General features: G+C 52.4%; 1 protein-coding gene across 1 annotated transcript in view; it reads left to right on the forward strand.

Annotated features, from left to right (window-relative positions):
• Nucleotides 1-20022: 20022 nt before the first annotated feature.
• ZNF618 (zinc finger protein 618) overlaps nucleotides 20023-22329 on the forward strand; it is a 55125-nt gene continuing 52818 nt past the window's right edge. Inside the window, exon 1 of the mRNA XM_069474580.1 lies at nucleotides 20023-20246. Within this exon, the coding sequence (XP_069330681.1) occupies nucleotides 20078-20246 (169 nt within the window). The 5' untranslated portion in view covers nucleotides 20023-20077. The remainder of the gene's footprint in view (nucleotides 20247-22329) is intronic.

Genomic DNA, 22329 nt, shown 5'->3' on the forward strand with positions numbered 1-22329 from the left:
TTCAATTTCCTCAGTTATTAAATTTTAATTCAGTGCATTAGCATTTAAATTAAAAAAGGGTTTATTTTATCGAAATCGTTGGCCAGCCCCCATCCCGGAGCACACGAATTGCCTGTTTCTGCCATTTGCACAAAATGTGAAATGCAGCTAATGTCTTACAACTTACATTTGCACAAATTTAGAAATAAAATTTCTGGGTTTGGAATAATATTTTCTTTCCAAGAAAACCCTTAATAAGAGAATGGAAAGGAAAACTTCACATTCATTTGGGAGGGAAGAGGAGGGTCGAATGAAACCAAAAATAGCCTCGCCCAGGTCCTGAGGGGAAGCTGGTGAATGAGGAACGGGTGGGGCTGGAAAAGGGGGGCGGGCACCCTTGTGGGGGGCTGGAGGGCTTGGATACCTTCACTGCAGCTGCGTAGGAGTAGAAGGAGGGTCTCCCTTGGGCCCTCCTTATTTCACTGGCCATAGAAGGGTCTGGTTAAGTTTGGGGTCAGCCCAACACGGGGGTAGAGATGGAAGGGAGGGGCAGGTGAGCTGACTTAACCCCCTGGCCCCAACCCCATATTCGCCTATGGAGAACCTCAGGTCCAGAGAGGGGAGAGCCTGTCTAAGGTTCACAGTGAGACCCAGACAGAGCTAGGGCGAGAAGCTACATCCTTTAGGATCCAGTGGCAGAAGACAGTGGTACAACAGCTCCTGCGGTAGGGGTTTCCATTACTTCAGTGATTGCTGCATGGCATGGGCTTACTTTACTTACATTATTGTATTCAACATCATCCTGACTGGACTGTTGGAGAAGGCCTTGGGGCTGTGCTGCTGGGCGCACGTGAGATGCCAGCTTGTAGCATGGGATTCTTGGCAGGCTCTGGGGCAGAAGACCCAAGGTCCAGTCTAGGCTGGCTCTGTGACTCGTTCCTCTGCTGTGTAATCTTGTACATGTCATTCTGTTTTTCTGTTCCTCGGTTTCCTAGAGCCAATAAATGGTGGCCTCTATAACCATATGTAGGGTTGTTAATGATTATTATAATTATTACATCCGAGCCCACACTAAGTACTTTTGCATAAGTTACTTTATTTAAGTTATCTTGTTTAAGTCTCACCCCAGTCTGGTGAGGTAGGTCCTAGGATTTGCATCCTGCCATTTTGTAGATGAGGAAACTGAGGCCTTGGAAGTACAGATGACTCGCTGAAGTTCACACAGCGAGAAAATGGCAGATCCAGGACCTGAACTTGGACTGTCTGACTCTAAACCCTGTGCTCTTAAGCTTCAGTTCAAGTTGAGAATGAGATCAGCTTACACCAGGTAAGGGTGAGTTTGTGGTTTAGGTCGAATCATATGAAATGGCTGATGTTAGACCGTTTTGGCTGCAGAAAGTGGCAACATCAGAGGTTCAGCTTAATCCACACAGAGGAAATGGCTCTAATATATTTGTGAGGATGCAGACCAAGCCAGCCTGGCATCACAGGGGTCTCTGCCCTGGGAGTTGGTTCTCCTAGCACTTCGGGCTTTGGCCCTGTCATAAGACGCCATGATTGCCTGTTCTGTGACAGTGACACATGCGTCCTGGGCATCTCCCACTCTGTCATCCGCCAGTACCCCAGTGAGATGACCCTCATCTGCCGGGACATCCCACACCTGCCCAGGTAGAACACCTTCCTCCCGTCACCCCACTATACCCCAGCCGCCACCTTAGGCTCCGCAAAAGGATTTGTGTCTATAACTCTTTGAATATTTTTAGCATTTTGTCTTTGTTTTATAAAAATGAGTGGAAAACAGAAATGAGTGCAGCTACCAGTGATGCACAGCTGAAGTATCACCCCCTCAATAAAAGAGAAACAAAGGTGGAGACTATTGGGTGTGCTGAAAACGGGGAATCTTTTGCCCACTCTGTCACGTGTTCGCTGCACTTGAGCTGGTCAACTCTGTGTGAAATTGTGAGGGAAAAGGACAAAAAAGACAACTGAAAAAGTACGTATGAAATGCTAAAAATACACACCCAGAATTAAGTCTGGAAGGTGGAGAGATCATTTGGGATTTTGTAATTTTTAAAGCTCTCTGGGGCAGCAGCAGTTCCACCCCCACCACTTCTGCTTATGATCCGAACATGAGAACAACTTCTGCCCGTCCGCTTAGCCTGGTTTTCAGGAATGCAAGGTGTCGGGAAGGCTGTGATTGGTCCGTTCCTTTCCTCTCAGTGAGGTGATAGCAAACTGTTTGCCGCTTTCTCGGTTCTGCCGTTGAAATAATACAGCGGCATCCCGTTAATTTCCCCCTCCCAGGCCTCACGTTTCCCCCTCCTAAGTCTTTAACCTTTCCGTTCCCCTCGTGTGGGAAGTGGGGACTGCGTGGTGTCACCGTTTCCCGATCGGCCCTCCCAAATGTTAGTGGGGGATAAGATAGTCCAGAGCTGAGGAAGGGGGGCTTTGGAGTGACCCAGACCACGGCTGGCAACTGTGAAACTTTCCATAAATAATTTAAGTTCTTTGACCTTCAGTGTTCTTAATCTGTAAAATGGGGATATTGTGTGTGGGGGGGGCGGCCTGTGGTAAGGATTAAATGACACAAGGCATTGATGTCCCTACACTAGGGCCTGATGGGACGTTCTCTGGGTGAGCATATGTGAATACCCACAGGGGCGTAAGGCGAGAGGGCGGGGTGGGGACTGCAGAGAACCAGGTGTGTCAGCTCTAACTGCCTGTTACCGCGTGTGACTGGGTGTCGCTGGGTTATCCAGTTTTTTAAGAGAAGCTGGAAATCTGGCCTTTTTGCGGTACGATCCTTTTGTTTCCTATGTTGCCGATTGGTTCGAATCAAAGCCTGCCATCTGATCTTGCCAGTTTGCAACTTCTTGTAAGCACTCATCAAAAGGTAGCTGCTGTTTTTATTTTAGATCCTCAGTCCTTCATCTGAAATCCTGAGATTTGAAAAGCATGAAAACAAAAAAATGTTTCGTAAGTGATGAGGCAGCAGAACTTGACCTGAAGGGAGACGAGGCTAGTTATCATTGTCACTGTCGTCATTTAGCCCAAGTAGGGTCACCTGGGCACGTGCCTCACCACAGAACTATCAATGTGCTTGATTACCGGAGGTTCCGCAGTCCCCGCCAGGGTTGTTTCAAAATATAGGACATATGTAATACATTACCTTTCTGAAACTGGAAGAACTCTGTATTTGGAAACATGTGCACCTGCCTGTCAGACCCGCATTGTCTTGTGATTCTTATTATAAACGTTTGGACAAAGCCAAGGAACACATCTTCAGCCGGTTGGTGGGGGGGGCACGGATGTAGACATTATTCCTGTGACTGCGGCTTCCTTTGGCCTCTGCCTCGAGGTCCCCCGGATACTGGCCTACAAGCCAGGACCCCCAGGTGTTTGTTTTCACGAGACTTCAGGCTGCTCCCCTGGCACTGAGGACCTCAGTCTCTTCATCTGAACCAGAATTTTATGATTTCTGAAAATTTCATTTGGTCAGCCTTCTCTCCCCCTCCCCCCATGGCCAAATAAAAGAGATTAAGACCCAGCGCTCTCTTGCCTTCCCCTGCTCATAGGGTTGGGGCACAGAATATTTTAACATAATAGGATTTTTCCCCTCTGGTTGGTAGGAATAAATCTGCAGCTACTGTTTTATTGGAAATCCCAGCTGAAAATAAAAATGGTGCAATTCAATCTCAGATTTAGCTGGTTACTTACTTTTCACTGAGTCCCCAGGGCTCTGTGGTTGCTGGGTTTGTGTTGGCAGTGGGTGTTCAGCGGGATTTAAAGAGCCAAGCAGATGGGGTTGGGGGAGGTGTCCTGACTCCCTGTTACCACTGGGGGCAGGTTTTTCCAGCCTGGAGGCATGGGGCAGGGGGCTGTGGCCGGCTCGCCCCTCTGTCTGAAGGTGGGTGTTCAGCGGGAGCTTGGTGGGGTGGCAGCGGGTGGAATCTGTGCACCTTCTGCCTTGGCTGATGCAGGTGTTTCTTTTGCAGGCTGACGGAGCCAGTGCGGCTGGAAGGAAAAGCACTCCAAGCAGGTACACCTCCCACCCCCAGCTTGTGTCCTCCTCCCCGGCCCAGGCCTTCACAACCAACAGCCACTCTGGTCCTCACCTTCTACTGAAAGGATGGATGGGCCAGGCCAGCTGTCTTGGCTGAGAAGTGTCCACACTTCCCCTGGGGACGTCAAGTCGTAGGCAGCGTTTTCCATGGGCCTTCTGTAGGTGTCTGTGACAAGAATCCAAGGACGACTCATTCCTGAACTGGCCTTGGCCGCTCAATTTGGGGAGAATTTGGGGGCAAGCACAAGACCAGGCAGAAAGACCTGGGCTTGAATTTCAGCTGGGCTGCCGCATGGTGAACTCCAGAGGGAGCCAGTCCCATCCTTGCCTGGAATTCATGGGTCCGTGTGCTTGGGTTGTGAGCTCCTCTCCCCGGAACAGAGAAGGGGGGTGGGGTACCCTGATTAGTCACACCGGAGGTCTGTCCTCACCCTTGGAGCTGGCATGAGATGGGAGAGGGGAGGTCCCCACAGGAAAGCTGGGCTGTTGTTAGCAAAAACAGATGAAAGAGATACCAGACAAGGCTAAGCTGTGGGTGTCACCGCAGGTGGCACAGGTGGGTACTTGGTAAATGTTAGCACCAGTGCTGCTGCTGCTGTTCCATTGGGTGGAGCAGAGCTGGAGTGGCCGTGTGACCCTTATGTGGGGCATTGGAGGCGGGAAGAAGGCAAGGGACAGATGCGAGAGATGGCTCCCCAGAACATGTACATAAAATCTGGAATAGGCCCTAGGGGTCACCTCTTAGAGTTGAGGGTCTCATTGCAAATGCCAAGCAGAAGAATTTGCCCTTTAGCTTATGGAACGCTAGCTCTTTAAAATGTTAATAGATTTTTTTTGTGCGTGTGTGGGAAAGAAAAGGGTTCTTTCTGTGGCCGAATAAGTTCAGAGGACAGTGGGTTAAACAAAGTCAAACAGGTTCCTTTGCTGTGGGACTTTTCAGAGGCTTCAGTGTACTAATGTGCATGCTTGAGAACATCCAAGAGGGAGATGAGAATGTCACGCTTCTCAGCCTTCTTAACCTTGGGACCCTTTTATTGATGTTCATTCCATTGAGCGAGTGTTCCTTGGAACACACTTTGGGAAACTATGAAGAGGTGTTGAAGTTCTTTGAGCAGAAGAGTAACGTGCTTGGCTTTGTGTTTCAGGAAGATCCCGTCAGCCATTTGTCGGGTGGATTGGAGGCCGTGACACCAGGCCGGAGGTCCCTGAGACCCCGCATGGCCTGGCAAATGTTTTATGCTTTACAGCCATGTGGTCTCTGTGGCAGTTTCTCAGCTCAGCCGGTGTACTGCTGACGTAGCCATAGATGACATAAATATGTATGTAAATGGCTGTCGTTTGCCAGCCCCCGGTCTACTCTACCTCCTGCCTGAGAGCCCTTGCAGCTGCTGTTCCCTATGCCTGGAATGTTCTTTCTCTGGTTTTCCTGTGATTCGTGCCCTTTCGTCTTTTGGGGTCTCAATTCAGTCATCCCCTTGGGGGAGCTTTCCCTGACTCCCTGTTTGGGGGACCCACCACCCCATTCTGTGGCCAGTGGCCTTTCCAGCCTGTTCATGCTGTTTAATGATTCCGTTTATTTCTGTACCTTGTTTCCTGTCTCCCTGAGTGTGCCAGCTCCATAGGGTGGGACCATGGCTGTGTCGTTCGCTGCCGTGGGCTGGGCCCCTAGCCGGCACTCTGCACTTGTTCGTGGGGTGGGTGCACTGGATGAGAGGGCCGGTGTGGGAGCGATGTAGGAGCAGGCAGTGTGGGCAGGGATGGAGGGGGAAGAGCCCAGACGGAGGTGAGACAGTGGCCGTGGGCCTGTGGATGTTGGCAGTGACCCACCCAGCAGCTAGCCAGCATCTTGTGTTTTTCTCCTGGGCTCCTGGTAGTGGGATTCTCTGTAAGAACTGTGTATGAGGCTGTGGCGGTCCTCAGACTGGAGGTGTCGGGAAGCATTTCTTGGATCAGAACATCAGGACTGGAAGGGGCCTCGGGGTTTGTCTGGTTCACCCTCTCATTGTACAGTGGGAAGATCAAGGCCTTGCAGAGGAAAGGCTGTGCACAGGGTCACGTGATGAGCGAGTGGCTGTGTCGGCCCCTGAACCTGCCACAGCCACTTCCTTCTCCACTCAGAGATGCTGGGCCCCAGTGAGGGTCTCCCAGCCTCTCCCACCTTCCTCCCACGTTTACTGAGGACCTGCTGGGGCAGGCCCAGTGCTGTGGGCCCAGATGGATTGGATGCTAATTTATTCCTCCAGCAGCCATTTGAGGGTCCTTTGTGTGGCAGGCACTGTTCTAAGTGCTGGGTCTGCAGCAGTGAGCGGGAGGCAAAGCTCCATCCACCCCTCGTCACTCTCGTGGGGTTGTGGCCCTTGCCCTCACTCTCCCATGCACAGATCTCTCCCTCACCGGCATCTCTGCCTGGCGACTGTAGCCAGAGAACAGCAGGCAGGTTTCCCCATGGTGGTCATGGCTGCCTGAAGCTCTGAATTGAGTATTATCAGCCTAAGGCTGCAGTCAGTGGGAGAATAGTGCTGAGGTTGATTAGAGATGCCTTCCTGGTCAGGGGAAGAGGAGGTGGCATGTGTGCCATCGCTTTGTCTCCCTGGCTGGCCTGGGCTCTCCGGCACGCATGCTCAGTGACCGAGCCCCCGTGTTAGTACCAGAACATGCACCAGGGAGGGCCGGCCCGAACCTCAGGGTCGTGTATGACTTGAGGTGTAAAGACAAACTTTCTAATAATAGTGGCCACCGTTTAGTCAGCCCTTCCTTGTCAGGCTCTGAGCTAAGTGATTTACGGGTATTAATTTATCAGTTGTATGCAATTTTATAACAGCCCCACCAGGAGGTACTGTTATTGTCCCCATTTTACAGACAGGGAAGCCGAGGCACAGAGAGGGTCACGAGCCTACGGTTGCCTAGCTGGAAGTAAGCAGGAGAGCCAGGGTGCCCACCCAGGTCTGACTTCTGTGACACGTGCACTCAGCCACTGCGCCCTCCTGCTCCTTGGCGGAAATGGTGCCTGTTACAGGAGCCCGTTTGGGGCCGGGGACCGTGCTGTCAGCTGGGAGCCTGTCAAGAAGGCAGGACTCTGGTGGAGCTCACAGGCAGGTTGATACTGATTCTGTATTTCAAACTCATCCTTTGAAAGACTAACACGGTATTACCGTATTGTGACTGGTTGTTCAGTCCGAGAAGTGAATTACGCATTAAACGTCAAGACGTGAGCGGTGGCCTTACCAATAACCACTGGTGAATTTGCCCCTGGCCAGGTGGGGTTTGGAAGAGTAGATGCTTTGCTCATTTAGTCCCTGTTTTAGATGGAGAAATGAAGGTCCTGATGTTTCCCAAAAGTCAGAATTAGGCTCCATAGCCCAGGGCAGGAATGACCCTGAAGGACCCCGAACCCTGACATGGGCCTCACCCCCAGCTCTGCCCTGGGACACTCTGTTATTACACCAGGGTCTGCTTTCATCCCAGCGCCTTCCTCTTGGCCTGGAACACGTCATTTTGTTATTTCTCCAGAGGGCCTCTGGCTAACCCCCAAAATCAACAGCATGGGCTGCTAAGGAATTAGTGTTAAATTGAGGGGGACAAGGAGAGGTGGTGTTTCTGATTTTAAGGAACAACCGAATGTGGTTTGGTTTACTTCCTTGTAACCCAACCTGGGTCGATTTTACAAGAGCAGTGATCCCAGCACTTGAGGTTAATCTTGACCTGGTGTGCAGGTTACAAATCCACGTAGCACAACTGCAGCCAAGCCTCACTTACTCTAAGGGGTGTGGGGGCTGGGGGGCCTTAACTGTGCATTCTAAAGGAAATGCAGTTTTTATTATCAAGTAAATGCAGTTACAGGCTTGCTGTAATGAAGAATGATGCCTGTTTTTGTCAGCTGAAGGTTTTCTGAGCTGGAAGGACTCTGTAGATAATCTAGTCCAACCCTCCCGTTTTGGAGACAAGGAAACTGGAGCTAGAGTAGGTTAAAGGACTGATTTCTTTGTTGTATGTTTCCTTTACCTAACAAGTGGACAGGCTCTTACCGACGGGCTCTTTTAGGCAGGGAGGTTGGGTAGGGGAGAAGATGATAAAACCAAGTTTCATTCATTCATTCCACAAATATTTACTGAGTGCCTACTAAGTGCTGGGCGCTGTCCTAGGTGCTGGAGATACAGCAGTAAACAAAACAGAAATCCCCGCCTTCATAGAGCTGATGTTCCAGTTGGAGTGGAGCAGTCATAAGAAATCGTAAAGTATGTGCTTGTTAGATGGTAACAAATGCTAGCGGGGGAGAAGCTGAGAGGGAGATGGGGAGAGCTGGAGAGGGTAATTTGAGTGGTCAGAAAAGGCATCGTTGGGAAAGCAACTCCTGAACAAGGAGCTGAGGGGCCATTTGGGGGTGACACATCCCAGGCAGAACAGCAGGTGCAAAGGCCCTGGAGCTGGAGCAGCAGTCAGGAGGCCGGTGTGGCTGCGTAGGCCGTTGGAGACCATTGTCAGCACTTTGGCCCTCACTCTGCGTGAGATCAGGGGCCACTGGGAAGTTTGAGCAGAGAAGTGACACGATGTAATTTGCTTTTAAAAGGATCATTATGGCTTCCAGGAGGAGAACAAACAACGGTGGTGGGGGTGGGGGCGGTTAGATGTTACAAGAGATGGATCTGAGGGTTCTGGACAGACAGGACCTTAGAAAGCAGGCTTAGCAGTGACTTTCTGAAGGGTCACTTTCTTCAAGCTTGAGGACTCTAGTCCAGCAGAGGATGGTGTGAAGCCTGCGTCCCAAACTGCACAGCCCCCTGCTTGGTCCTGGGGTGGCCCCCGAGTGGAGCAGCCGTGCTCCTGTGGCCCGCACGCTCCACGCACCCCCTGCATTCCCTGTCTGGTCTGTCGGGCATCTTCTTTGTCCCCTCCTCAGTCCTGTTACGGGCCCCGCAGCCTAGCGCAGAGTTGAAGAGCTCAGAACGGCTGGATTCAGATTCTAGCACTGTCTACTGCCTGGTTGTACGACCTTGGGCTCCGTACCTGACTTCCTGTTTCAGTTTCCTCATCCGTACGCTGGGGATTATGTTGGTGTTGGTATTTCCTTCACCGTGTTGCCAGTGAGGATTAAGTGTAATGATAACATATATACCCTTAGCACAACGCCTGGCCCACAGTAGGTGTTCAGCAAACATTTATTTTTGTCACCACCATGCGAGGTTCCAGTTGGCCATAACAGTGACGTGATTGATTCCTCGCAGAGTGTGGACGTTGGAGGGGGGAGAGTGCGGATGAGCCCGTATTTGTTGAGGGCCACCACGACCCGCTTGGTGTGTCCTGTGTCTCATTAGATCTCAGGCAGCCCTCTGAGGTGGTGACTGGTATTTCTCTTTCTCAGAGGGAATTGAGAAAGTGACTTGTCCAGGGTCACCCATATGGTAAAATGGCTTTGGACCTAGCTGGGTCTTATCTTTTAAGCCTAGGTTTTCCCTGGTGCACCATTTTATCAGATAACCACAGGTGTGCAGCTACATAATTATTCTTTAAATAATACCTTCTTACTTAGCATTTTGGTTTTCACCAGTAAAATAAAAGCAGCCCTAAACCAATTGATTTCATTTGCACAAAATTCCATAGTAATACAGCTTGAGTATTCCTGATCCGAAAATCGGAAATCTTTTGAAATGTTCCAAAATCTGAAACTTTCTGAGCGCCAATATGATGCTCAATGGAAATGCCCACGGAAGGGTTTCAGATTTTGGCTTTTCGGGTTAGGGATGCCGAACTGGTAAGTATAATGCAAATATTCCCAAATCTGAAACACTTCTGGCCCCGAGCATTTCAGATAAGGGCCACTCAACCTGTGGTAGCCAGTGCCAGTCAGTGAGCAGTATGGTATTAGCAGAATGAATCATTTGAGAACTGGGTATGTTTTAGTCAGGAGGCACATTTGTCTTGACTTTAGGTTTATATTTGATTTCCAGAAGTGTATTTTCAGAGATATTCTCACCCTACCAAAATTTGAGCCAAGTTTTCTTGTCCACAGAAATCATAAATGCATGTTGATCTGGGGGCTCACGTGCATGTTCCAAAGGGGCCAGTTACTGTTTTGGTGGGCAGAGTTCACTCTGCTTAATCAGTTACCGTTAAACCTAGACTCTGTAAACAGGGCAGATTCTTGAAAATTCATTCTTAGTCTTAGGTTTGTCCTCTGGAGAGAGCCAGAGGAGTGCAAAGCACAGCTCACATCAAAATCCGTAAGTGACTTTCTCGAGATGGCGCTCACATGGGTGCCGCAGCCCAGGGAGTTGGTTGGCGTCTCCGGGGAGCCCCTGCTCGGTCTGCACACCCGGCACGTCCCCCACTTGTGCCTCGTGAGCAAAGTAAGCAAGTTCTTCTTGTGAACCTTTGGCTGTTAGTTCAGAGCGTTCAGAGTCTTGCCTTGTCCTAAGGAAGCACGGTCTTGAGAATGGTCCCTGACCTGCGTGCTGCTTAAGGCTTTTATAAATGAAGGCCTTGGCCAGAGAAGGCAGCTCGGGAAATCGGCATGACCTCACCATCTGTCTGCTTCTGCTACCGAAAGAGAAACTCCTCACGCTCTGAGCCGCCTCCAGACTCCGTGCAGAGTGTGGTGGTTAAGAATGTGGGGACACCCAGACCACCTTCCGGCTCCTTCCTGCCTGTCCCTCTCGCAGCAGACCTGGCTGCAGCAGGTGTCTCCCATCTCTCCTCTTCCTCCTCCTCCCCCTCCTCCTCCTCCTCGCTGCTGCAGGGAGGGTGGCCTTGCCACTCCTTTATTTTGATAGGGGCTAAACATTCCTCCTCTACTCTCGTGTATGAGTCCTCCACCAATGGCCTGGGAGCTCCTCTTTTTCATAGTTCAACCAAACTTCTCACATTTCGTCTGGCACGGGTTCAGCAGGGACAGGAGAAAAGAACTGCCATTTATTGAGTCCCTACTACGTATCTGGCACCATGCTAGAGGCTTAACAGACATCCATCCTTTCATCTTACAAACCACCCCGTGGTGGGGAACATTAACATCCCAGTGTACACGTGAGGAAGGGGAGGTGTGGCAGGTTAGGAAGCCTGGCCACGGTCCCTGCATCTACTTTGTCATCCCCAGATACCTCTCCAGGACTGGGCCATGCATGTAGTTGGGACAGTCTCGTGTGTGTCCAAGGGCAGCGTGGCTCCAGGCAGTAAGTAAGCCAGGGCGGGGTTTTCACCCTCGGGTGTTATGGACGGAGCTGGCTGGCTGTCACCCGCTGGTCCTAGGACTGCAGGGTGGAGTGTGGAAGGGAGGAGGTCACTTGTAATGCCAGGACGGGGACAGCGCTGTGGAGGGACGGCAAAGCTTTGTCAGCAGCTGGGCACGCCGGGCATCAGCGGGCGACGTGGGCAGGAAGGTGGAGGGTTTGTATTCCCACTGCGGAGCTTCTTGGTCTTTTCATTCCTAGGAAGAAAACGGCCAGAGGAGTTGGGCCTCGGAGAATGAGAGAAAGGGATAGTTGCAAGTCGCAGCCTTGGCAGGGAATGATGGTGGACAGAAGGAGTGTGTTTGTCCTGTGTTCACACGTCCAGCGTGAGGGCTTAGGGATGGCCTCAGTCCTCACTGGTTGAGCTTCCTGCCCGCTGGGGTCTTTGTGGGGCCCCCTGTGTGCCCTGGAGGGAGGGTCTCTGCAGGACAGGGGCATGGGCGCCTCGTTGGCCTCCACTCCCCACCTGCCTCTTGGGGGTTTCTATCTGGGTGAGAGTTCTGGGTCTGCAGTGTCCCCGTGGCTGCGGAGAAATGGCACGGTAGCTCTTCAGAGCAGTGCGCATTGCTAACGGATCGGAATTGCGCCACTGCCAGACCCACTGGAAAGCAAAGGCAGGAGCTCTGTGTAAAATGCTGCTAAAGTTCTTCTTGATGACCTGGGCCAACCTTCCACGTGCCACTGTACCCACAAAAGAGGTTCCCGGTTTTAACAGGAGAGCCCCACCTTGCTAAATTTTAGAGTTTGCGACTCGATAGGGTTGCTCGAGACTCTTGCTTTTCCCTGTCGTAGGTTTACATTAACCAGGAAATTTACTCTTAATATTTAAACCCCTTTGCTGTCTTTCTGAACTACAATATTACCCAGCCTGTGGCTGACTGACACCGCACACTGACGAAAATTAAGTGCCTAAGAATTATCTCAAACTAATGATATATTTATGCATTGTAGGTTATTTTGAATTTCTAGACTGTTAAGAGTTGCTTAATAGGTTAATAGTTTTAATCTATTAATCTAATCTTTTCTGCTTGACTGTTTATTAAAACATATCAGTGATACATGACAGAAATGGAAGTGCAGATAATGCTGGGGGTTATTAAGGAACGGGTGATGCAGGAGGGTGGGAAACTTGGGCAGAACGGTAAGTGCAGACACAGGCCTCCTGCGGTGACCGTGGCCCTGGGTGTTACTCCACGTTCTCTGTCCCGGCTCTCCCGGCCGGCTTTCCCCCGTTATGGTCTCTGTCCTGGTTGCTAAATACAGGAAACTTTATATCTGAAGGACACGTCGGAGCACAGCAGCGTTTGAGACACACGAGGGAGACGGAGAGGTTCTAACAGCAAGCACCAAGCCCAGGCACTCTTGCCGTGGAAAACACAGAACCCTTCATTCTCTTTAAATTTCATTTCTCTGTTACTTTTAGCATCTAGTACGTACCCGGTGCTGTCTGGATACTAAAGAGACAGCAGGAAACAAGGGAATACACTTCTCATTTCTTGGAGCTTCTGGCGTTTAATCATTTATTTGTTCATTCATTCAATGAGTGTTTTTATTATTTTCTCTTCTTTTGAGAAAGGAAAACAAAAATTATCCAAATGGGTAAAAAGCCCTGACTTTGGAGTCAGGCAGACCTGGTGGGATTCTGCTTCTGTCCCTAGGAAGCTGTGAGACAGTGAAAAAGTCACTCTTTTTCTCTGATCTTTGGTTTTCTTATCTGAAAAACAAAAAATGCCTACTGTGTAAGGCATTGTGCAAAGCAGTGAGCCGGTGTGTGTGGGGGGTGTGTAAAGCACTGCCCCTGGCATGTCATAGCACTTAATATGTCAGAGCTGCCCTTGGCATCACCCTCCATGTTATTTGTGTCATTCGCGCCATCACTGTCGTCACCACTGGCATCACCTGCGCCCTGTGTGCTGGTGTGTTTACGTCTGGTCATTTTCTGTTTGTAGCAGTCGGCAGACCTTAGCTGACACCTGCCAGGTGGCCAGGCACAGGGACACAGAAAGCAGTGGGTAGAGCCCTGGCCCCTGGAGGTCTCCAGGACCACATGGAATCAGCATCTTTTGTGAAATGGTACAGAAATTGTGCCCAGAAACAAAGTTGTCTGACTCCCGGGCGCCCAGCATTACCTAGGACTCTTCCTCCAACATGCCTGGCCCGTGGCACGTCTTTGGGCCTCAGATCCACTGTTAAGTTATTGGTTGTGTTGTCCCAGGCTGCAGGGTTTAGTGGCAGTGGCACCAGGACAGGAGCCAGAATTGTTTTCAGACTCAGCTTATCACTGAAGGTTGTGTGGCCTTGGGCGTGCCCTTCCTCCACCTGTGTGCCCGGCATCGCGCTGGGGTGGGGGATACGGACGTGAACAAAATAGACCCGGACCTTTCTGGGCTTGGGTTTCCCCGTCTGGCCCCAGGGCTCTTGTGGCAGAGTGGGACTGGGCACTGTTCGGTGAGACCCAGAGGAGGAGATTTGTTTCTGAAACCTCCCCAGGCAGATTCTGCAGGCACATTGGGCTCACCAGGCACACTAGCAGTGAAGAGCAAGAACAAAGCCGGAGAAAACCAAAGGTAGCGTCCGTGGTTTACAGACTTCACGGCTTCGGAGCCATTTCTCCAAATTTGGTCTCACAGAGTCCATTGGTTTCCAGCGGCTGCTGAAATAAATTCCCACAAATGGGGTCACTTTAAACAACAGAAGTTTATTCTGTCACAGTTCTTGGGGCCAGAAGTCCAAGATCAAGGTGTCAGCAGGGTTGAATTCCCTCTGGAAGCTCTAGTGGAAAATGTGATCTTTGCCACTTCTGTTTGGGCGGCTGTCGGCATTCCTTGACTTGTGGCCGTATCATTCCAGTCTCTACCTCCGTGGGCATGTTGCTGCCGCCTCTTCTCTGTAACTTCTCTTCTGTCTGTCCCAAATCTTTTTTTGTCTTATAAGGACACTTGGTATTGCATTTAGGGGCCACCTAGATAATCCAAGGAAAAGCTCAATCTCAAGATCCTTAACTTAATTATACCTGTAAAGGCCCTTTTTCCAAATAAGGTTAACATTCGCAGTTTCTGGGGATTAGGATGTGGGCATATCTTTTAGGGGGGCACCGTTCACCCCACTACAGGGAGAAAGAAGCCCACATCTTTGTAAAGCAAGAAGCAAAGCTGTGCACATTGAAGAAGGAGGTAATAGGCGTCTTAGAGCCCTTTTCAACACCACCCTTCCCATTCTGGCCTCATGGGTGCTTTTGAGAGCCACTGCTGTGGAACTCCTGACCTTCGAGGAACTTACTTTGAGAATCATTGCCGTAGAGAAAGGCCAGCACTCCTGGAGAGCTTCCTGGGCAGGGACCAACTTGGCCTGGCTTCTCTCCCGACAGACTGGTGCAGTTAGTAACCAGTGACCACAGCACGTACGTACTGAAAAATATCATTTTAATGCCCGAGTTTGGATTTTATGTTGAAGTGTGACTCGGGTTAAATATAAAATTCATAGCATATCTTGAGCAACTATTTTGTAGTTATCTATATATAAATCTATTTTACAGCGACACAAATAGAATAGATTATGGAGTGTCAGCATGTAGATAGATTCCAAGTGCTTTTTCACTAATATACCTAATGATTCGTGCTGAGAATATCCAAGGGCTCCACTGTACATTTAAATGGATATAATTAAAATAATGAGCTCTATTTTAAAAAATGATATATGAAAAAAAATTTTTAAAGAAGTTAGAAGGAGCTGCACCACTAATTCAAAGTGATATAAGTACTTCTGCAATTCCATTGTTATTAGGACACCTAATTAAATGGAAAGCATCTGAGAAAAGCAACATTTGGGCTTGTAAATCTAAAGTGTGAAAGCCGGGGAAAGAGCAGTTGCCTGAGTCCTCGGCGAGGCAAAAACTCAAGGGCTTCAGGTTCAAGGCAGTGGATGGTTGTGTGCTGTCGTGCCCGTGGGTGACAGAGGGTGGCTTACATAGTCCCCACCTTCTGGGGGCTAAGTCGGGAGTCTGGCTGGTCGTAAGCTGCAGCTGCATTTGTTAGTGTGGCCTCTGATTCATTCGGAGTGGGTCGTGTCGTGTGGGTGCAAGAACTAAGGGGCAGCTGTTTTCCCATGGGAGGAAGCCATTCCCCTGTCCCCACCCCTAAACCCTAGGTGTTAGAGGCACTCCAGGTGACCTGAGGCAGGTAGATCAGTGGAAAGGACAAACGATGGGATGTCAGGAGACATGGGTTTGAGTTCGGCTTTGCTCCATACTCTGTGCTTTGGCGAGGGCCTCTCCTGTGATACGTTTATGTCTGGGCCTGGTGCAAGGATGGCCGTCCATTTTGCAAACCCGTCCCAAGGACCCACTCACCTGTTCGGTGGGCCCCATAGGGGTGTGCATACCAGGAGGCAGGTATTCTTTTGGTCATTCAGCAAATACAGCACTTATGGAGTACTTACTGTGCGCCTACTGGATGCCGGGAGTACAGCAGTGCACAAGACTCCCAAGGGCCCACCTGATCTTAGGGCAACTTGGTGAGTCAATTAACAGACAAGGTATTTTCAGAGAGCTGCCAGGGCTGCAAAGGAAATAAAACGAGACAGTGAGCTAGAAGCTAGACTGGAAGGGCAGAAAGGTGACCAGTGAGCTGAGATGAGGCCATTAGAACGCCGTGGGAGGACGGCTGTCAGAACGTACCTAGGTGTTTAAGGAAGACCCGAGCAATCCGGGAAGGCTTCCCAGAGGCGATGATATCATCGTGAACCAGTATCGCCATCACAATGGCAGCTGCCATCTGTGGTGCCAGCCCCAGCTGGGTTCCTTGTAGGCATCGTCTCCCACCCCCACAGCTGGCAAGGGTCATGGTCCTCCTCTAACAGACGGGGAAACTGAGGCCCGGAGAGGACAGTCTCTTGCTCAAGGTTGTAAGGTGTGTGGGTGGGCGGATGAGAGTTCGGCCCAGCCTCCGGCTCCAGCAGATCCTCCTTCCCCAGCAGGGGGCCGTGGTGCTGGGGGGGACCTCAAAGTGGGCGGGGACACTGAGTCTGTTCAGGTGGGATGGTAAGGTGCCCTCAAGGCCTCAGGCTGAACTTCAGAATGTCGGCCGTGAGGGGGTTCTGGGTGGGGGGCCTGTCCTGTCCCCTCCCCTCCCGTCTCTGTGCCCAGCAAGCCTCAAGGACTAACTGACACTGGCTCCCACGTGGTCTCCACTGGGGAACAGGAATGTCAGCAGCTTCCTTGACCGCCCAGCTGGGATGTTGCTAAACGTGGTTCGCTACCAGCTTCCACCAGCCGGCCACCTCTGCTCCATGAGTGGCTCTGGGCAGGGTCCGCACGCCCTCACAGGCCTATATCCCATGACCAAGAGTGGTAGAGCTGGGATTCGAACCCCCACCCATCTAACTCCACAGCCCATGCACGGACACTGTGCCATGTAAGATCCTTCCCTTGGGTCCTCTGCACGCTCCCCTCCCCTCCCCTCCCCTCCGTGATAAGGTCGTAGGTGCCCAGAGAACATCTCTGCTGGTAGCAGTGTTCCGGGTCCTATTTAGACATCACCTTGTTGTCTCTGCATCGCGGTGCTGGGGGTGCGGACCATGGTTGTCCCCATTTCATGGATGTGAAGACTGAGGCTCTGAGGGGTGAAGTCACTTACATAGGAACCAGCAACTGTAGAGTGGCCGTTCCCAGATCTGACCCAGGGATGACCTGACTTCCAGACGTGGTATCCATCTTGTGTCACTTCATGACATCACGTGAGGCTCTAATGCCTATCCCGATGGGAACTCTCCACCCCCAGGACATCCCCTTTTGCTGGCCTGCAGGGATCTCCTCCCTCTCTAATTCCACATCTGTCCTCTTGTGACTTGTCAGACCTGCCGATTCTGCTTATTTCTTGGGGCCTCACAGATCTTAGGGGCTTCTCTGCCCTGTGGTGACCCTGCAGCCAGGCGGGGCCGCGCTCCCCCGAGATGGGGTCGGGGGTGGCTCTAGCTTTGGACACTGTTCCCCCACAGAGGCAGCAAAGCCAGGGAGCCCCATCCTCCCGCTCGCCCACGTGCACCTTGCTGTGAACTCTCTTCTGGATGCTGGAGGTCGGGCGTGGGTGGCGTGGGGCGGCCGCGGCTGTGGGTGGGGAGGCTCTGCAGGCTTCTCTCCCCGTACAGCTGCGTCTCAGCTAAGAGCCAGGATGGCTGCGCCAGGTCCCAGGCTCACCTCTGGCCGCACACATGACTTTGGACATGTTACTACACTGCCCACGTGCACCTTGCTGTGAACTCTCTTCTGGATGCTGGAGGTCGGGCGTGGGTGGCGTGGGGCGGCCGCGGCTGTGGGTGGGGAGCCTCTGCAGGCTTCTCTCCCCGTACAGCTGCGTCTCGGCTAAGAGCCAGGATGGCTGCGCCAGGTCCCAGGCTCACCTCTGGCCGCACACATGACTTTGGACATGTTACTACACTGCTCAGTGCCTCAGTTTCCTGGACTGTAAAATGGAGGTGGTACCGAGACTTACCCCGCAGGGTCGCTACCGAGAATGAGGGGAGTTAGTTGGTTAGAGCAGCGCCTGGCACACGGGAGGCTCTGTTGAAGTGTTTCTTAAATAAATTAAGGAAATGAATTCTGAGGCGATGGAATCATGCAATTTTATATTTCCGGCTGCAGAGAAGGGCAAACGTTCAGACAGTGTCTGGTGGCCTTGACGTGGCAGACACACGAGGAGGTGGCATCACTGGGCCCCCTGCGTGCCAAAGGTGCTCCCAGCGTGTCATTAATAGTAACAGTGACCGTGTCTCGAGGGCAGTTACAGGCCAGGCACTGTGCTGAGTGCTTAGTTGACTGAAATGTGCGTGACAGCCCTGTTAGCTCCGTTTGCAGTTGGGGAAACTGAGGCTCAGGGGTCGGGTGTCTAGCTCAAGGCACACAGTGAGGAAGTGGCTGCCTGGTTTTCCCCTGCGTGCCTCTTCACTCCTGTTCCGTCCGTCTGCGTCCTGGCCTCCCGTGTTAGTCCGCTTGGGCTGCGGTAGCAATACCGTAGACTGGTGGCTTGATTAAACAACAGAAATGTGCTTGCTCACGGTTCTGGAGCCTGGAGGTCCATGGTCAGGGTGCCAGCCCGGTTGGGATCTGGTGAGGGCCCCTTCCTGGCTGCAGAGGGCCACCTTCTCGCTGCGTCCTCAGATGAAGGACAGAGCAGTCTCTCTCTTCTTACAAAGCCACTAATCCTATCGTGAGGCTTCTACCCAGATGACTCATTTAACCTCAGTTATTTCCTAAAGACCCTGTCTCCAGATACAGTCACACTGGGGGATAGGGCTTCACATGAATTTTGGGGAGGGACACAGTTCAGTTCCTAGTACTTCCCTGTGGTCTTTCTCTCTCCACTTGTTAGCTGAGGCCTTCCGTCTCGCCCTCTCTCTCTTTGCTCAGTTTCCCAACTTTTCTCCACCCTGGGAGAGAGCTGAAGCTGGGAGGGACAGCAGACATGGTAAAACCCGTGCTCCCGTGATAGGGGGAGCTGCTGCCCGAGGCCACACAGCAAGCCCACGTACATCCAAGGTCAGGGCCCAGGTCTCTGCCTCCTGGCCCGGCACCTCCACTGTGCTCCAGTTGGTGCTGGTGTCCCTGGAGTCTGGGCCTTGAAATTCACGCTCCACGTTCTTCTCCAGAGGAGGGGACAGGGCTGGATGTGTTAGTGCAGCATCCCCAGGGCTGGATCCTGACTCAGTTTCCCTGTATGTGTGTGCCTTGGCTTCCCCACCTCAAAAACAGCAGTCATGGAGACACTTCCCTTTGCCAGAAGCCTGTGGGGCCCTTAGAGTAACACAAGAGTCACGTTGGAAGGGGATGGTTCAGGAGTGGATGGTAGGGACCCGGTTTCATGCCTTGGCCTGCCTCCAATTTTGTGTACAGCCTGAGCAAGTCACAGCTCTGCTCTAGGCCCAGTGTCCCTGTCACGAAGCTTTATGACACATGCCTTGCTCACTTCAATACTGACCTCATTATCTTGATATTTTCTGATGTTTGAAGAGCCACCTACATGCTGAAACATTGGCTCCGTGACACTTCAGCCACGTGAGCTTTCTGTTGCACTGTGGTTTCCCTGTGTATAGAACAGGAGCGGGGAAGAGCGTGGATGCCCTCGGGAGCCCTCCTGCCTGGGAACAAAGGCACCAGCACTGGACACTTTGTGGGCAGCAAATCACTTAAGCCCTTGCTGCTTGAAGTGCAGTTGGAGCACCGGCAGCGCTGGTCCCACCCGGGAGCTTGTTAGAAATGCAGACTCTCAGGCCTCACCCCGCACCGGCTGTGCCAGAATCTGCATTTTGCCAAGATCCCCAGCCAGTCTGTAAGCACATCAAGGTTTGACAAGAACTGATTTCAACCAGCCAGAGGTGCCCTTTTAGGTCTCTCGTAATTCCAGTTGTGATTAAGTACAAATAAGTGGCAGGTGAGGCAGCTGGGCACATCTGTACCTCTTCAGACCTCAGTTTCCCCAACTGTAAGATGGATGGAGTTGGAGCCGTATCAGCCCAGTGGTTTTCAAACTGTGTTCCCTGGAGCCCCAGAGTTCCCTGGAGGCGCCTCGGGGGCTGCCATGGGGGCGTGTAGGAAGCTAATTGGGCTGGGGGCCTGCCATTCACTATATACACAGCCTTGCGTGTCTCTGTGGTGTCCTGGGCTGGTAGGCTCCCTTGTAGGTCTGGGAGTGGGTCTCGGGTCCACCCTGAACATACTCTCTTCTTCTCCAGGGAGCGCTTGAAGCGCAGCCAAAAGAGCACCAAGGTGGAGGGTCCAGAGCCGGTGCCGGCTGAGGCCTCGCTGAGTGCCGAGCAGGGGACGATGACGGAGGTGAAAGTGAAGACGGAGCTGCCCGATGACTACATCCAGGAGGTGATCTGGCAGGGCGAGGCCAAGGAGGAGAAGAAGGCGGTTGGCAAGGATGGGACCGGCGACGTGCCTGCCGAGATCTGCGTGGTGATCGGTGGCGTCCGCAACCAGCAGACCCTTGGTGAGTGCCGGTCCTTGACGGTTGGGGCTGGGGCCAGGGTGGGAACATGGAGCCTGGCATCTCTGCCGCTTCCCTGGCTGAGGGCTCCCCTCCGCCTTCAGGGGGAGATCTAGGCTCCTCAGCCCTTGCCTTTGCTTGTGCAGCTCTCGTCTGGAGAGTTCTTCTCTTTCTTTCTAATGTGGCACAACCCTACCCATTGCTCAAGACCTTGTTTAAGTCAAATGCCTGGCACCTTCTGTGGGCCCAGCGAATCCCTATGCGTGGGGGCTCCCACAGCCCTGGCGGGTCTAGCACAGCCCTTCTCGCTCGCTGTGCTAAATGCCTGTCGGCTTTCCCCCTGCCTTGAGGGAGGGAGGTCCCAGCGCAGGTCCTGCCCAGAGCAGATACCCAGTCAGGGTCGGATCAGTGACAGACGGCCCCTGCCCCTGCCTCTCCTGGCCGGGGCCAGGCCCCGAGGAGCTCCGCGGAAACTGGCATCTCAGTAACGATTTCTCGCCCTCAGGTCCCCAGCACGAGCCAGGGCTCCCCATCAGGGGTCCCTGCACGACTGCCAGGTTCACAGGCACAACCGCCCACAAGGCCCAACAAATAGGAGGATTTAGCGTAACAGAGATGAGCCAGCGGGACAGGTGGCGGGGACCGCGTCCAGCCGGAGAAGGCAGGCTGCGTGTGTGGGGGGCTGCCGCTCTCCGTCCGCTGTGCTGGTGGCGGCTAGGTGGGGTTACAGGCACAGCGCTGCCACATCTCTGGGCAAGCCACACCCTAGAAATGAAAATTTGATGTGAATTCTTTTGGCTTTAGATGTTGGCAACTAATTCATCTTTTGAGATCGGCCAAACAGAACGCATCTGTGGGTCGGAGTGTCTGTGGGCGCAAGTTTGCAAGCCTGGTCTGTGAAATGAAGTCCACGTTCCTCAGCCAGAGGCCTTGCCTGGTCCTGGCCCCAGACTTCCATCGTCTGCGCCCTCCTCTGCGTTTCCCATGCCCGGTGTGTTCCTAGAAGTGTTGCCGCCGCCTTCCTCTCCGCTGCCCTTCCCGGCCCAGCTCTGGCTCACCTCCGCCCGACGTGCAGGCGTCTCTGTCTTCCTGTGTGTGGCACCCCGGGCCTCATGGGGACGTTCACTGTGTCTGTTTCTGGGAGTTTAGACTCAAGTCCTGTTGCCTGTTCTTCCCAGCTGCTGTGAATCAGCCTGGAACTCCCTTTCCCAGCTGTTCCTCTGCTCCTGGTGGCCGTCATCAGCCCCACCTGGGGCATTGCACACTTCCCCTGACCCCCAAAGGCCATGTCTTTGTGTCTCCCTGCCCGGTATTACCTGCCCTCCGCTCTGGCCACCAGGAGGGAAAAACAAAACACTGACCGTGTCGCTCCCTTACTTCTAAACCTTGGAACTCTCCACTGTCTCTAGAGTCTGGAATGTGTCATCTAGACCCTCCATAACCTGGGCCTTCTAGCCCGTTTCTTGCTTCTGATCTTCCCAGGACTTTCATTTAGTGCAGTCTACTCTTCCTCTACTTTCCTCATGCTGTTCCCTCTCCCAGGAAGGCCTTGCCCATTTCCACATGCCCAAATCTAACCCATCCTTTAAGGCCAACTCTAGTGCCGCCTCCTCCCAGAAGCCTTCCTTGGTCTCTTCTGGTCAGACTGGTCTGTTTCTATCCTGCCCTTCACTTGCGGCACTTCCCACTATCTCTTTAGATTACAGAGGCCCTGTCTGTGCCTGGAGATTGGGAGCCCCTAGAGGTTGGAGCTCCAGGACCTGCCTGATTCATGTCTCCATGCTCCCCCCGTCCCCGTCCACCTCACAGTGCCTTGTAAAGTATTGGCTTCTGGGAATGCTGATGCTGACATCGGTGCTGTAACTGTTAGGATGGGACTGGGTTATGCTGCAGTAACAACAGACCCTCAGAGTAACAAGAGATCTTGATAGCTCAGCACCACAAAGGTTTATTTCTAGCTCGCACTGCACGTCCACACCACACGTCCACCGTGAACACGGGCCTCCCCTCTGCTCTGGACCCAGGCTAAATGCAGTCATCGTGTGGAATGTTGCCAGCCCAGTGACGGAGGGAAGGCGAGCTCTGG

This window comes from Eulemur rufifrons, chromosome 7, assembly GCF_041146395.1.
Source record: "Eulemur rufifrons isolate Redbay chromosome 7, OSU_ERuf_1, whole genome shotgun sequence".
In the NCBI taxonomy this organism is placed as follows: Eukaryota; Metazoa; Chordata; class Mammalia; order Primates; family Lemuridae; genus Eulemur; species Eulemur rufifrons.